The sequence below is a fragment of the Pan troglodytes genome, chromosome 9, assembly GCF_028858775.2.
Source record: "Pan troglodytes isolate AG18354 chromosome 9, NHGRI_mPanTro3-v2.0_pri, whole genome shotgun sequence".
NCBI lineage: Eukaryota > Metazoa > Chordata > Mammalia > Primates > Hominidae > Pan > Pan troglodytes.
Window position 1 is genome coordinate 38,470,012 of NC_072407.2, and position 14,615 is coordinate 38,484,626.

Here is a 14,615-nt window from a genome sequence, read left to right on the forward strand (position 1 = left end):
TTAATTTTTTTTTTTTTTGTAGAGACAGGTCTCGCTGTGTTGCCCAGGCTGGTCTCAAACTCCTGGGCCCAAGTGATCCTCTCACCTTGGCCTTCCAGAGTGCTGGGATTATAATAGGCATGGGCCGTTGTGCAGTTGGAAGTGCTTATTTGAAGAATTTCCCATGCTGTTGGTTTTGTAGAAATGTGTTGCTTTTTGTAAAGAGCAAATGATTGGTTCCTCCCCTGGAGTGGGGGAATGAGGAGGAATAGAATTAATTCAATATTTCAGTTAGTTAACGTTCTAGCACATTTATTTTATAATGCAATACTTCCTTGGGAATAGGAAGTAATACTGTATAAGACAAGACACTAACTTGTTATGCAGAAGGGAAAAAAAAAAGATATTATTACCAAAAACAGATGTGAAGATTTATGGTTGGCCATAGGGCCTGGGGAATTAAGAACTGTTCAGTTAGGGAGAACTCGTTTCATAAGAGTAGAGGCTTCACTCTTAAGTAGGGGGAAAGGCAGAATTTTGTGGTAACCATGTACAGAGTGCTTTGTACTTCAAATTTCAGAATGAAGTTTACAGCCCATTCCTATGTTATATGTTACTGCCCCTAGTCAGTGTCTATTGTATTTATTACTGCAGGGCCGCCTTTTTGCCTATCCTGACACTCACCGCCATCGCCTGGGACCCAATTATCTTCATATACCTGTGAACTGTCCCTACCGTGCTCGAGTGGCCAACTACCAGCGTGACGGCCCGATGTGCATGCAGGACAATCAGGGTAGGCCTAAAGACGTTGGGCTCCCCCTGCGTGGGCAGAGGGCACGTGGAGCAGATGGGCGGGAGGCCAGGCCAGTGGCTCTCAAGCTGGCCCCGCAGGACCTCCTGCTTGGTAAAGGTGCTCCCCAGGTGCTGCTAACTGGGCGCTTTTTTGCCCAGCAGTGAAGATTTAGGCTGCCTGAGGACTCTCCATGCTTTTTATCTATTTTATATATTTTATTGAGCATTTCCACCTCAGATGTTACTTGTATCCAGTAGTTAAAAGCAGGGAGAAAGATCTTTCACACTGGCTAGAGTACAGTAACATCCAGCTTGGGAGTTAGGTTTTGAAGACACTTCACCAAAATGGACAATTCCTTAACTCACTGTGAAATCACCAAGACTTAGACCCTTGGAAGTGCGAAAGCCAAGAGTTGGAGTCTTCTGTTTCTCTTTGCAGTTCTGCTGTGGCCCTGGAGGAGCAGGTCTAGCTAGAATTTGGAGGGGAGCTAGAATTAGCAGGGAAGGCTGGGGAGAAGAGAGTAGGGGAGGCAGAGCAAGTCAAAGGATTCCCCTCCCTTCATTTTTTCCTAAGTGAATAAAGTCAGGTGAATCAACTTACCACTTTTTGTTTTTTGGAACTCATTTATCAAACTTAGGATCTTTTTCTTTTAACTACTTTTTTTTTTGGTGTCGTATAGAAACGGCCTCTGGTTCTAATTACTTTTTCTAATAAGTCAAGCAGAATGCTTGATTAAAGTTTTTTCCTTTTACTATTCCACAGTTTAATATAGATCTTAGTTATTTTCTTTTCCCATTTAGGACACGTGTTTTAGTAATATAGACTGCATGCATTGATCCCTTTAGAAATTTTACTGATGATTTATATTTATATCCACAGATGTCTATATTCAAACAAAGTTTATTTTTCTATGATAAAAATAATACAAGTGTCCTAAAGAAAATTTGGAATATATAGGAAAAAGAAGAAAAAAGAAAAATTCCCATATAGTCCTAACACCCAAAGGTCATAGCTATTACATTTTGCTATATTTATTTATCTATTTATTTATTTTTTAGACAGAGTCTCACTCTGTTGCCCAGGCTGGAGTGCAGTGCATGATCTTGGCTCACTGCAGCCTCTGCCTCCGGGTTCAAGAGATTCTCATGCCTTAGCCTCCCGAGTAGCTGGAAGTATAGGAGCGTGCCACCACGCCAGCTAATTTTTGTATTTTTAGTAGAGACAGGGTTTCATTGGCCAGGCTGGTCCTGAACTCTTGACCTCAGGTGATCCACCCACTTTGGCCCCCCAAAGTGCTGGGATTACAGGCATGAGCCACCGCGCCTGGCTTGATTGTAAAAGTAGAGCATTTGGGCTGTGACCCTGAAGCTCTGTGAAAGAGCTTAATTGTTCCTGTGGTCAGTGCTTTAAAGACAACTACCACTTTGAGTAAAGGTCAGGGCTCATTTGGAAGTAGGATTTTAAAAATTAACTAGGCACATTTCAAAGAGCTAGTTCTTAATGAAGAAAACACTGTGATGGCTGGTTTTTGGAGCATTTTGCTTTTCATGTAGATGTGACTGATCTGTTGAATTTGTTGAGTGAATAATTGGGCTCTATAATAGTATGGTGTTCTTCCTTCCCCTACACACACACTTGGTGTCTTGATGAATGTCATACATAGGCACCTCTTGATTATCCACTGTGGATAATCTATTACGGCAGTGAGCTGGCTAAGATTCCAACCCCAGATTGGTTTGCTCAAACCGCTTAATATGTTTCTGGGCCACTCCTGTTTAGGCAGTGTGTGCTCGGGTAATGAAAGCTTCTGCTAATGTCAGCCAAAGCATAGTTGAGAAAATAAATATGCTACAACGAAAAAAAAGCCTTATAATTTATTTCAAAAGTCATAGAAAATATTTTGATTGTATTTGTCACTGTTTCTTATAAGTCCAGATAAGTAAGTGCTGATATACAATTACCACATTTTAAAAAATTCTTTGTTTATTGGTCTGTGGAGGGTATGAAAGTGAAGCTACAATGGAACAAAGTCATCATCGTCAGTAAAGGAGAGATACCCTGAGAATCCTAAAAACACTTTACGGAATAGCAAAGTAGAGTTCTGTAATGGAAATACTGTATATGCTGGGCTGGAGGAGACAAAAAACCCAGAGTTCCAACCCCATATCTACCACTGGCTACCGTGTGACCTTGCAGCAGTCAGGTCCCATCACAGAACTCCATGCTTGTGTCTGTAGATTCAAGGAGCAGAACCAGAACTTTCAGATTTCCCTCAAGAATTTTGTGATGCAGTGTTTGAATTGAGCCCAAGTCCAAATGACACAATTTTTCAAGTCAATTTTGAAATGTGTCTTTGAGCCTCATCCCTATATGGTGGCCAAATCAAGCCTGTATAAACTTCTACATGTGCTGTACCCCTCAGAAGACTTGATAGATGAGACCCTTTGAAGTGTCAAAAGGGACTTTGAGATTCATTCATAAAGTGTGGCAGCTTGTGCAAGCATTTAGCAGATGGCAGCGTTCCCTAAGAATCTTCATACTACCTGTAGCTAAATGCGGGAAATTAAAAATAATATGTGTGCGTTGTGTTTATATCTGTGGATGTGTACGTGTGTATTTGATTACCACTTGAATTTATTTCTCATCACAGTGATTATTTGCAGACTTACTTGACTTTTCTTATTCCTAAGTGCATCTGGGTGGTTTTGTTTTGAAGGTGGTGCTCCAAATTACTACCCCAACAGCTTTGGTGCTCCGGAACAACAGCCTTCTGCCCTGGAGCACAGCATCCAATATTGTGGAGAAGTGCGGAGATTCAACACTGCCAATGATGATAACGTTACTCAGGTAATGACTTCTCTTTATCTGCTATGGAAGTCACCTGCTAATTCTCCTTGTCAATGCCTGCATAATCCCCCTCCCTGCAAATGCCCCAACTGTCTGATGTATCTTAAATTGAATTCAAGGAAGACTCATCTGTAATAGTAAATTGGGCCCCTTACTGGGTGAAGTTGAAGGGTTATATTACTCTGGTCTTTTGCCTCAAAGCATGCAGACTCCGTCTCAGTTTCTTCAAACTTTATTGAAGGGATATGGGGAGGGGGCATTGGGGAAACAGTGATCTCATGGGAATTTAAGAAATGAGCATGTACAGCTTACGTGGAGACAAATCTAAGAATCTGGGCAGGACAGTCCAGGTTCAAGGACTAGAACTAGAGATCCAAAATAGCTCCAGGAGCCTCGGCCACAAGAGTGTGGGCGTTTCCACTGCAGGGCTCATCCTTCACGTGGCTTATTCTCCATCTGTCTGCTTCTGCTTGCCAATGCTAATTGATTATTTTTACCACAGCTTCCTGTTGTCTCCTATCTGCGTCAGAGCTTCTGTTTTATCATTGTTGTGGCTCTTCCACAACAATGGAAAACTCTCCTTTATGGCGTCTTTCTCCATTATTACTTTTTTTTTGGACCACCTTTTACTCCTTCTCTCAACATGTCTATCTCTAGATTCTAGAGAGATGGAATCCTATTGACTTGGCTAATCTTTTCACCCCAGGTTGCACCATTGGCCTTGGTCAGGCTCTAGTTAACCGCCCCAGGGCAAGTGCTCATCCTCTTTCCAGTTGCCTATGGCTGCCCTAAGAGCTGTTTCAGCACATGCTATGAAGGAGGCCCTTGGACTTGGAAGGGCTGTAGGTGGGCAGCTGCCTCCTTAATGTGTCCACTGCAACTTATACCACACACAATAAAATAATAAAGTTAAAGGTATAGTTGTTCTAGAGCTCTGTTTGAGCAGTTAGTGTTAAACTTAGTATTTAAATTAGATTAGAACCTATTTCTAGTTTCTCAGTTTGTGAATGTGGGTTCCAAGTAAAAAATACTTATACATGAATTAATTCGCTGTGAGGATATCTTTGCTTGAAAAGCATTTACGTATATACATATATACGTATATATAAAAAAGAAATTACATTATTGTGGGATATAAACCATTTTTAGATGAGCTTAAAACATTTCCTGCATACCTTTTATGTAACTGCATTATTTTTGGTGATGCAGATGACACCAAGTATATTACAGTACATTCCCTGCCTCTCAAAGAATTTTGCCTATGTGAGGTCAATACAGGTATTAAACCAGCTCATACAACCCCTGCAAAAATTAATGAGGCTATTGCTTACACATGAAAATTTATTATGTGCTCATTCTTATTTTATTGAGAGAATTTCTTATCACTATATAGGATATAGTGTGGTTTTTAAGTAATCACAATACTATTGTTATAGATTCATAGCATAATTCTGTGATGATGTATCACATGGGAAATACATAAGAAGGTCCAGATTTATTCTCTTAAAAATGATTCACTTGGGCTTGCATCTGTCTATGGCAGACTAGCTTGTATCATACTTACCGTTTCATGGAGAACATTGAAAAGGTAGGTAAAATACATAAAGCACTTGTTTGAAGGCTTTGGAGAGCTAACAAAGCAACAAGGATTTAAGGGACCAAGATCAAAGATAGAAAAGAAGTGCAGAAAAAAAAAGTGCAGTGAAGTAAGCTTGACATTTGGTTTCCTTTCTTCTTAAGGTATTTGTTAATTTGTAAGCACTGGTCCAGAAGCTGAGTGGTGTTTACAGCAGTCTCGTGAGTCTGAAGGGACAAAAATTGGAATTCAAGGTCTGCTAAGAAGCAGAGCCTCTAGTTACACTCAAGGCTTTCAGTTGAAATCCCTAAAGGGCCATGCCTAGGAATAAGGGCAAACATGAAATAAACTTGCTTTCACAATACAGGAAACACAACTTTGCCTCTGCTCAGTCTCAGATTGGATTAAGGTGATCTCTTTCTACGCCATCTGTCAGAAGCAAACAAAATTTTCTTTGGTGGAAAATAGAAACTCAAATGATTCTAGACCTTTTTATATGGAAATGTTCAGCATTCAACAATAAATGACCAGGCACCTAACACATTAAGACCTTATGACTGAAAATCAAGAGGGAGAAAAAACCCCCTACAAACTGACAGTAGAAACAAACCTAATGGAGGCTTAAATAATGGAACTGTCAGATACAGGTTTTAAAATGACTGATTAATAGGTTTAAGAAAATAGATGACTGCTTGAAGAATTTAGTAAGAGAACTTTAAGCTATAGAAAAAGAGTTGAATGGACATAACTAGAAAATGTAACAACTGAAATTAGAATTTAATAGATGGCTTTTAAAGGAGGTTAACATGTCTGAAGAGAAGATTAGTGAATTGGAAGATAGAACAATAGATGTTATCAAGACTACTTCATCTGATGAGTCATAGTGAAAAATTAGAATACATACAAGGAAATCCAATGAGAAATTACACATGCAATAATAGATGGAAGAATCATAGACATGATAATTGGAAAGAGGCTTTAAAATAAACATACATATTTAAAGAGATGCAAAAAAGGAATATTATTAAGACAATAGGATATGAGGAGAAAAACAGGTAGATTTGAAAAATAACCAAATAATATTTTCTAGAAACAAAAATTACAATCTGTGAAATAAAAACTCAACAGATATAGTGACCCAGTCGATGTTTTCGCGCAATATGTCAAATACAGCTGAAGAGAGAATTACTGAATTGGAGATAGGTCTGAGGAAATCCCCAGGATATAGTACTTTGATTAGATTGTGTTAATCCAAAATGTCTGATTAACTTTGGTATCAGGTTTAAACTTTACTCAAAAATTTAAAAACATAATTATAGCCTGATATTTGATGACTTATGGAAATGATGCATCTCTTAATATTTTATGAAGTTGATACTTTGGATAATTGGATATTATTGGACTTCATAAACATTAATAGAACAGCACGTAGAACAGAGTCTTGCACATTATAGATACTCAATATTTGTTGAATGAGTGGAATGAATGAATGAAATGTAAGAATAAAATCATAGCTACAACCTTTTGATTTCAGAATTGGGCAGAGGCTGCTCGGATTCACATACCTGATACTAAGCTCCTATTTTTCATTTTAATTTATGGATATTTATTTTAGAGGTAAACCCAATAATCTAGCAAAATATCACTATTAATATGTCTTGCTTAAGAAATATTGGCTTCTGAATAACTACAGATACACATGTATAAATGAGGTAGTTTTTTAGATGTCTATATATAGATATAATTATATATCAAATTATATCTCTAGCTAAATTAGTTAATTTTCCTCCATGGTTCTGGGAGAATTGAACAAAGGTATTGTGCTAAGTTTACATTCAAAGGCAGCTTGCACATTTTAGACTTGTCAGTATTAAGAATGTGGTGAGGTTTTAAATTGTAGATCTATTTATGAGATTTATAGCAGTTACTATAAAGGATATTATTAGAAAGCAGGTATGAGCTATTAACAAATGAATTTTACTTATTTTGCTTAAAACAAAAAGTGAAGGACACAACCCAAATTTAAAATTTAAAATTATTCTTAACTTCTAAAGTTTTTTTATCATTGATTTCCTAAGTGTTGTAGTAGGTGAATTTTGTTGGTGATAAACTGGTGATTCAATTCTCTGCACTTGCTCTTTTCTCTGAGCAGGTGCGGGCATTCTATGTGAACGTGCTGAATGAGGAACAGAGGAAACGTCTGTGTGAGAACATTGCCGGCCACCTGAAAGATGCACAAATTTTCATCCAGAAGAAAGCGGTGAGTCTTTGTAAGCTGAAGGGTGTCCTCTGCTGGCTAAGGAAGACAGTGCAGCTGTGTGGGAGAACCCTAAAAAGAAAGTGCCATTTCTGTTTTACTTAAGAGAACTTAAAAAAAAAAAAAAACTAGTAATCCCCAACCAACTTCTGATGATTTTCTTTCCATGTTTTATCTGGTCTGGCATATCCATCGTCCTTAGCTGTTTGTCCAGTGTGTACTAATTTAGTTGTGTTCAGACTGAATTTTGTCCTATTCTGTTTAATTCGGCTGCAGCCAAGTTCTGTGCAAGACAGTAAATGTGCAATATCAAAATGTGAGTCCTGCTGCAATTCTACTTAAACTTTGGATGATAATAAATATATCAGCTGGTGTGATGGCATGCACCTGTAGTCCTAACTACTTGGGAGGTTGAGATGGGAGGATCGCTTGAGCCCAGGAATACAGGGCCAGCCTGGACAACATAGGGAGACCCTGTCTCTAAAATCAGTCAATCAGTCAATCAGTCTGTCTTTCTTTTTTGCATTTTTATGGTTTAAAACCTGCCTAAAGGCTTAATGTCATGATACCTCGATCCTCCTTCAGATGCAAACTAGAAATTTGCATGATTTCTGGAATAAGAACTGCAATGCTTCCAAAAGGCAGGCTAGACTTTCATGCTAAGGTGCTGGGGTATTTCTGATGGCCGCTCATCGAGCTGAGTGAAGCCCTCTCACTTCTGGTTTCCTGGCCTGTCCCAGAGCTAAGCTTTTTGCAAATCTAGAAATCCCCCTTTTTCCTTGGCCCCTAGTTGCTGCTTCTCAGTTCCTAGGGGCAGCTGGGCTAGCAGCTGTCTGGGCTGTGTCCCAGAGCCTGGGGTTCAAGTATCAGCAGAGAGCTTGACAGGCGCTCTGTGTGGTAGGCAGGGCAGGATTTATCTCCTTTTACTGGAGAGAATGGATACGACAGCTTGTAAATAGCAGAACTGGGCTGGAACCCTTGGCATTCTCCTTTCACATATGATGAAACTGTAAGGCTTTTATGGGTTCCCAATGCCCTGCCTCCTCTGCTGTCCACTGGGGAATTCCTGCCTGAAGTGTGTGGAGTTGCGCTGCATGTACCAGTGTTCTTGTATCCTTCACATTAACTTTAGGCTGTGTCTGGGCCCGTTTCTCAATGTAAATCACTGTAATTTGTTAAGCGCTTACTCTGAGGTCAGCTCTTTTCATGCAGTAAATGCAGCTCACTTCTCAGCATTTTTCTCACAGCATCCTGTGAGGTAGGTTGTGTGGGGTTTTTTTTTTTTTAAGATGGAGTCTTGTTCTGTCACCCAGGCTGGACTGCAGTGGCATGATCTCGGCTCACTGCAACCTCTGCCTCCTGGGTTCAAGAGATTTTCCTGCCTCAGCCTCCCCAGTAGCTTGGACTACAGGCATGCCCCACCATGCCCGACTAATTTTTGTGTTTTTAGTAGAGATGGGGTTTTGCCATGTTAACCAGGCTGGTCTTGAACTCCTGACCTCAGGTGATCCACCCATCTCGGCCTCCCAAAGTGCTGGGATTTCGGGCGTGAGCCACTGCGCCTGGCCTAGGTTGTATGGGTTTTTTCCCTGACAACAAGCAATTCTGTAATTCTTTGACAGTAACTGTGTGTCCTATAACTCAATTCAATTCTAACAGTAACTCCTGGAGCTAGAGTCAGAACCCAAAGATTTAGGGGTCATTTCCCACTTTAGATGACAAATGAGGTACCCTGGCTATGCACACTTCTGCAGATTCTGACTGCAAATCAAACCCTTTCCTCAGGTTTGATAATTTGCTGGAAAGACTCATAGAACTCAGGAAAATGATTTACTTATGATTACCGATTTATTATAAAGAATACAACTCAGGAATGGCCAAATGGAAGAGGGGCACGGGGGAAGGCTTCGGAGCTTCTGTGCCTCCCTGGGTGGACCACCCTTCTAGCTCCTGGATGTGTGCACCAATCCAGACACTCCCTGACCTTGCCAGTTGCAGGTTTTTCTGGAGGTTTTATGACATCGGCATGATTGATGAAATTATTGGCTATGAGTGATTGAATACAATCTCCAGCCCCTCTCCCCTCCCTGGAGGTTTGGGGGTGGGGCTAGAAGTTCTAACCTTCTGATCGCGTGCTTGTTCTTCCTGGTGCGAGCCTCCATCGGGAAGCTATGTAGGCCCCCATGAATCATCTTAGTAGTATATAAAAGACAGTACATTCGAAGGGTTTTAGATCTGTGTCAGGAATGGGGGACAAAGACCAAATAGTATTTTTAAAATTATACTGATTAGGTGTCATTTTCTTGCGCATTTCGGCAGAGGGACATAAGCTCAGTAAGTTAAGTGACCTATCCGAGGTTGCTCAGCCAGTATATGTCAGAGTGTTCACTGGACCTGCATCTTAACTCTGAGGCTGGCATTGTTAAACACCTGTAGTACTGCCTCCTGCTGAAACGTCTTTCCTCCCCTATGGAATAAACACTGGGAAACCACAGTCACTGGGGAGTGATATAGTAGGGAGTTAGAGTAATGCTTGCATTTATTTTCCTTTGGCCTTAGGTCAAGAACTTCACTGAGGTCCACCCTGACTACGGGAGCCGCATCCAGGCTCTCCTGGACAAGTACAATGCTGAGAAGCCTAAGGTAAGCTGGGAGCAGCTTGGCCATGCAGAGGCTGTGTGTGTTGGGTTGGAGTAGGCATGACTTAGTTACCACTTAGCATTACAGTCTGCAGGGGCCATTACCTGCCACTGTTAGATTTCTTAGGCAGCTGTGCAGAAATTCATTTGAGAGATAAAGAACTCACTGGCAAAACACATACTCTTCATTTTAGCTCTGGGTAATTGAAGACAGTTAAAGTGAATGAATTCTGAATTATTATTTTCATTTGCATACATATTAAAACTGAGTAAATATCACGTTGCTGCCCATGAGGTGATTAACCTGCTCATCTTGTTCTTTTAAAACAGAATGCGATTCACACCTTTGTGCAGTCCGGATCTCACTTGGCTGCAGGGGAGAAGGCAAATCTGTGAGGCCGGGGCCCTGCACCTGTGCAGCGAAGCTTAGCGTTCATCCGTGTAACCCGCTCATCACTGGATGAAGATTCTCCTGTGCTAGATGTGCAAATGCAAGCTAGTGGCTTCAAAATAGAGAATCCCACTTTCTATAGCAGATTGTGTAACAATTTTAATGCTATTTCCCCAGGGGAAAATGAAGGTTAGGATTTAACAGTCATTTAAAAAAAAAAATTTGTTTTGATGGATGATTGGATTATTCATTTAAAATGATTAGAAGGCAAGTTTCTAGCTAGAAATATGATTTTATTTGATAAAATTTGTTGAAATGATGTATGTTTACATATCACCTCATGGCCTATTATATTAAAATATGGCTATAAATATATAAAAAGAAAAGATAAAGATGATCTACTCAGAAATTTTTATTTTTCTAAGGTTCTCATAGGAAAAGCACATTTAATACACCAGTGTCATCAGAAGATAACTTGAGCACCGTCATGGCTTAATGTTTATTCCTGATAATAATTGATCAAATTCATTTTTTTCGCTTGGAATTACATTAATGTTAATTCGGCACTGATTTCACAACAGATCAATTTGTAATTGCTTACATTTTTACAATAAATAATCTGTATTTATTTATTGTACAGAGATGGTATTTTATTTCTTTCGACTCCGTATGTAACTGTAAACTGCCACCAGACTCTTAATTTGAACATCATCATTTTCAGATGTTTACCCTTAAAAATGGAAATGCCAGTATCTCGAGGACTCCATGTTATTTGTTTAAATCTATAGCCTTTGGACAGCCTTCTGAGACACTGATAAAATAGCAAGTGCCCTAACTTTGAAAATTACTTAAATCTCGTGTCCATTTGCTCACTTACCTATGACTGACTTTTTAAAATAAGGGCTCAGAACCACTAGTCACTTTCCTCTTCCTTCTTTTTAAAACCCATATTTGCCTATCATGGTTGAAAATCACATGGAAGACTTTAAAGATGAGTTCTGAATACTAAATGAAAATTCGTTTTCCTTGAAAATCTTTATTCCGTTCATATTCGAAACCAGTTTGTGCCGGGTGTGGTGGCTCATATGCCTGTAATCCCAGCACTTTGGGAAGCCAAGGCAGGAGGATCACTTGAACTCAGGAGTTTGAGACCAGCCGGGGCAACATGGCGAAGCCCTGTCTGTACAAAAAATACAAAAATTAGCCGAGTGTGGTAATGCATGCCTGTAGTCCCAGTTACTAGGGAGGCTGAGGCGGGAGGATCTCTTGAGCCCAGGAGGTTGAGGCTGCAGTGAGTCGTGATTGCACCACTGCACTCCAGTCTGGGCAACAGAGTGAGACCTTGTCTGAAAACAACAACAATAACAACTAAAAACAAAAAACCAAACCAGTTTATACTTTCAGGAGTTCCTGAGTTACGGGCTTCAGGAAACAGACCACTAGCAGACAGATACAAACTCATTCTTGGTCTTTTAGCTCAAATTTCTTTACTCCTCTGTCAAACCCTCCTGCCTAATTCCCCCCGTATTTGAGTATGCTTTGAGACTGTTATATTTGTAGACATAGAAAATAGATTTATTGGGCTGGGTGCAGTGGCTCACACCTGTAAACCCAGCACTTTGGGAGGCCAAGGCGGGTGGATCACCTGAGGTCAGGAGTTTGAGATCAGCCTGGCCAACGTGGTGAAACCCCATTTCTACTAAAAATACAAAAACTAGCTGGGTGTGGTGGCATGTGCGTGTAATCCCAGCTACTCGTGAGGCTGAGGTGGGAGAATCGCTTGAACCCAGGAGGTGGAGGTTGCAGTGAGCCAAGATTGCGCCACTGAACTTTTTATTGGGAAAGGCGAGAACTTCTGGAGATGGTTGGTGGTGATGGTTGCACAACAATGTGAATGTATTTAATGCTACTGAACTGTACATCTAAAAATGGCTAAATGGTAAGTTTTGTGTATATTTTACCCCACAAAAAAATCCAACGGTCCATTCTTAGTCCTTGTCTTACATGACCTCTCAGCGGTGTTTGACACAGTTGGTCGTTCACACTGCCTTCTTCATTGTTTATTTATTTTAGAGACGGCATATCATTATGTTGCCCAGGGTGGCCTCTGCCTCCTGAGTAACTGGGACTACAGGCACACATCGCCATGCCCAGCTTTCCTCCTCGTCGCTTTCTCCTCCTCCTCCTCACTCCTCTTCTTCTTGTCCTTGCCCTCATCCTCCTCCTTTTTTTCTTTTCTTCCTTCTTCCTTTTTTCTTCTCTCTCTTTTTTAAAATAAGAGCTTTATTGAGATATAATTCACATACCGTAAAAACCACCCATTTAAAGTGTACGAGTAAATTTTTTTTGTATATTCACAGAATTGCGCAACCATCACCACAGTCAATTTTGGAGCATTTTCATCACCCCAAAGGGAAACCTGTACCTATCAGCAGCCACTCTCCATTTGTTTCTTAACCTAGCCCCCAGCCCTAGGCCATCATGAATCTAAGATTTGCCTACTCTGCATGTTTCATTTAAATGGAATAATATAGTATGTGGTCTTTTGTGACTGGCTTCTTTCACTTAGCATAATATTTTCAAGATTCTTACATATTATAGCATCTATGAGTGCTTCATTTTTTTAATTGCCAAATAATATTCCATTTTATGGATTTACTATGTTTTATTTATCCATTTATCATTTGATGGACATTTGGATTGTTTCTACTTTTTGGCTATTATGAATAGTGCTGGTATGAACATTTCTGTACATATTTTTGTGTGGACATAACATTTTCATTTCTTGCATTCTCATCTTAAAAGGTGTTTTTCTGGCTGGGTGCAGTGGCTGCCACCTGTAATCCCAGCACTTTGGAAGGCTGAGGCGGGCGGATCACGAGGTCAAGAGTTCAAGAGCAGCCTGGCCACTATGGTGAAACCCCATCTCTAATAAAAATACAAAAAAAAATTAGCTGGGCGTGGTGGCGGGCGCCAGTAATCCCAGCCAGTCAGGAGGCTGAGGCAGGAAAATTGCTTGAACCTGGGAGGCGGAGGTTGCAGTGAGCCGAGATTGCGCCACTGCACTCCAGCCTGGGTGACAGAGCGAGACTCCGTCTCAAAAAAAAAAGGTGTTTTTCACCTACACTCTGCCACACCACTATCTAAAAATGTAAATATTAGACTCTTAATATATAAAAATCTGTTCTTTTGCTGTGTCAAGCACCCTTGACATAAGTAACTCCATCTTAGAGACTCCATCTTATATTTCACAGGGCTCTTTGCGAACAGGGACAAGATGTTTGCTTAATAAATAAAGACTGCATCCAACCAGATGAGGACATCAACAAGCACACTCTTCCACTCTCAGTCCTCACCAGAGGACTGTGGCTATAAAAAGAACAGGACTTGCGCAGCTTGAAATGGCCGTCTTAACTACACCATCTTGCTGTTAATCATGATAATCACCTGGCATCTGCCACTGAAGGCTCTCGGACTGCCTGGCCCAGACCAGGAGATTCTTTTTGCCTTAGTCGCTCTCCCTGAATTGATTCATTAACCCTTTCTTCCTATCCTTCTTCTTTTGATGTTCAATGTTACTTTGTTGTGGCATGTTTAATCTATAACATTTATATTTTAAGTATACTGTTATGTATGGTCTGCCGTATTGACTGACTTGTGGAGTGGCTTGAGCCTGTGTGACTGCAGCTCTATCGAGCGGATGGGAAGCACTGAGGCAAACTGCCTCCTTAGGAACTCCGTGCAGCTCGTGGCTTTTGTGATTGAGATTACTTCAAGGAAGTCAGACATCGTGGAAAGACACAAATGTGCATGGACCTGATCATCTCTGACCTCACGCTGCTCATGAGACTTGCTCTTCTAAAAGGAGGGCTTGGTCTGGGCTTTTAGAAGCACTGTGAAGGATTGCCTAGTTTGTTTCAAATAAATGTCAGAATTTTGGTTTAAAAACACATTAATTCGGCCAGGCACGGTGGTTCATGCCTGTAAGCCCAGCACTTTGGGAGGCTGAGGAGGGGAGATCATTTGAGGTCAGGAGTTTGAGACCAGCCTGACCAACATGGTGAAACCCCATCTTTACTAAAAATACAAAAATTTAGCTGGGTGTGGTGGTACACACCTGTAGTCCCACCTAC

At 40.6% G+C, this 14,615-nt stretch overlaps 1 protein-coding gene across 1 annotated transcript in view; it reads left to right on the forward strand.

Moving 5' to 3' along the window:
- The window catches only part of CAT (catalase), a 33,845-nt gene extending 22,739 nt beyond the window's left edge, over nucleotides 1-11,106 (forward strand). Inside the window, exons 9-13 of the mRNA XM_001147928.7 lie at nucleotides 634-772; nucleotides 3,489-3,619; nucleotides 7,348-7,455; nucleotides 10,012-10,095; nucleotides 10,422-11,106. Of these exons, the coding sequence (XP_001147928.1) occupies nucleotides 634-772; nucleotides 3,489-3,619; nucleotides 7,348-7,455; nucleotides 10,012-10,095; nucleotides 10,422-10,487 (528 nt within the window). The 3' untranslated portion in view covers nucleotides 10,488-11,106. The remainder of the gene's footprint in view (nucleotides 1-633; nucleotides 773-3,488; nucleotides 3,620-7,347; nucleotides 7,456-10,011; nucleotides 10,096-10,421) is intronic.
- Nucleotides 11,107-14,615: the final 3,509 nt, after the last annotated feature.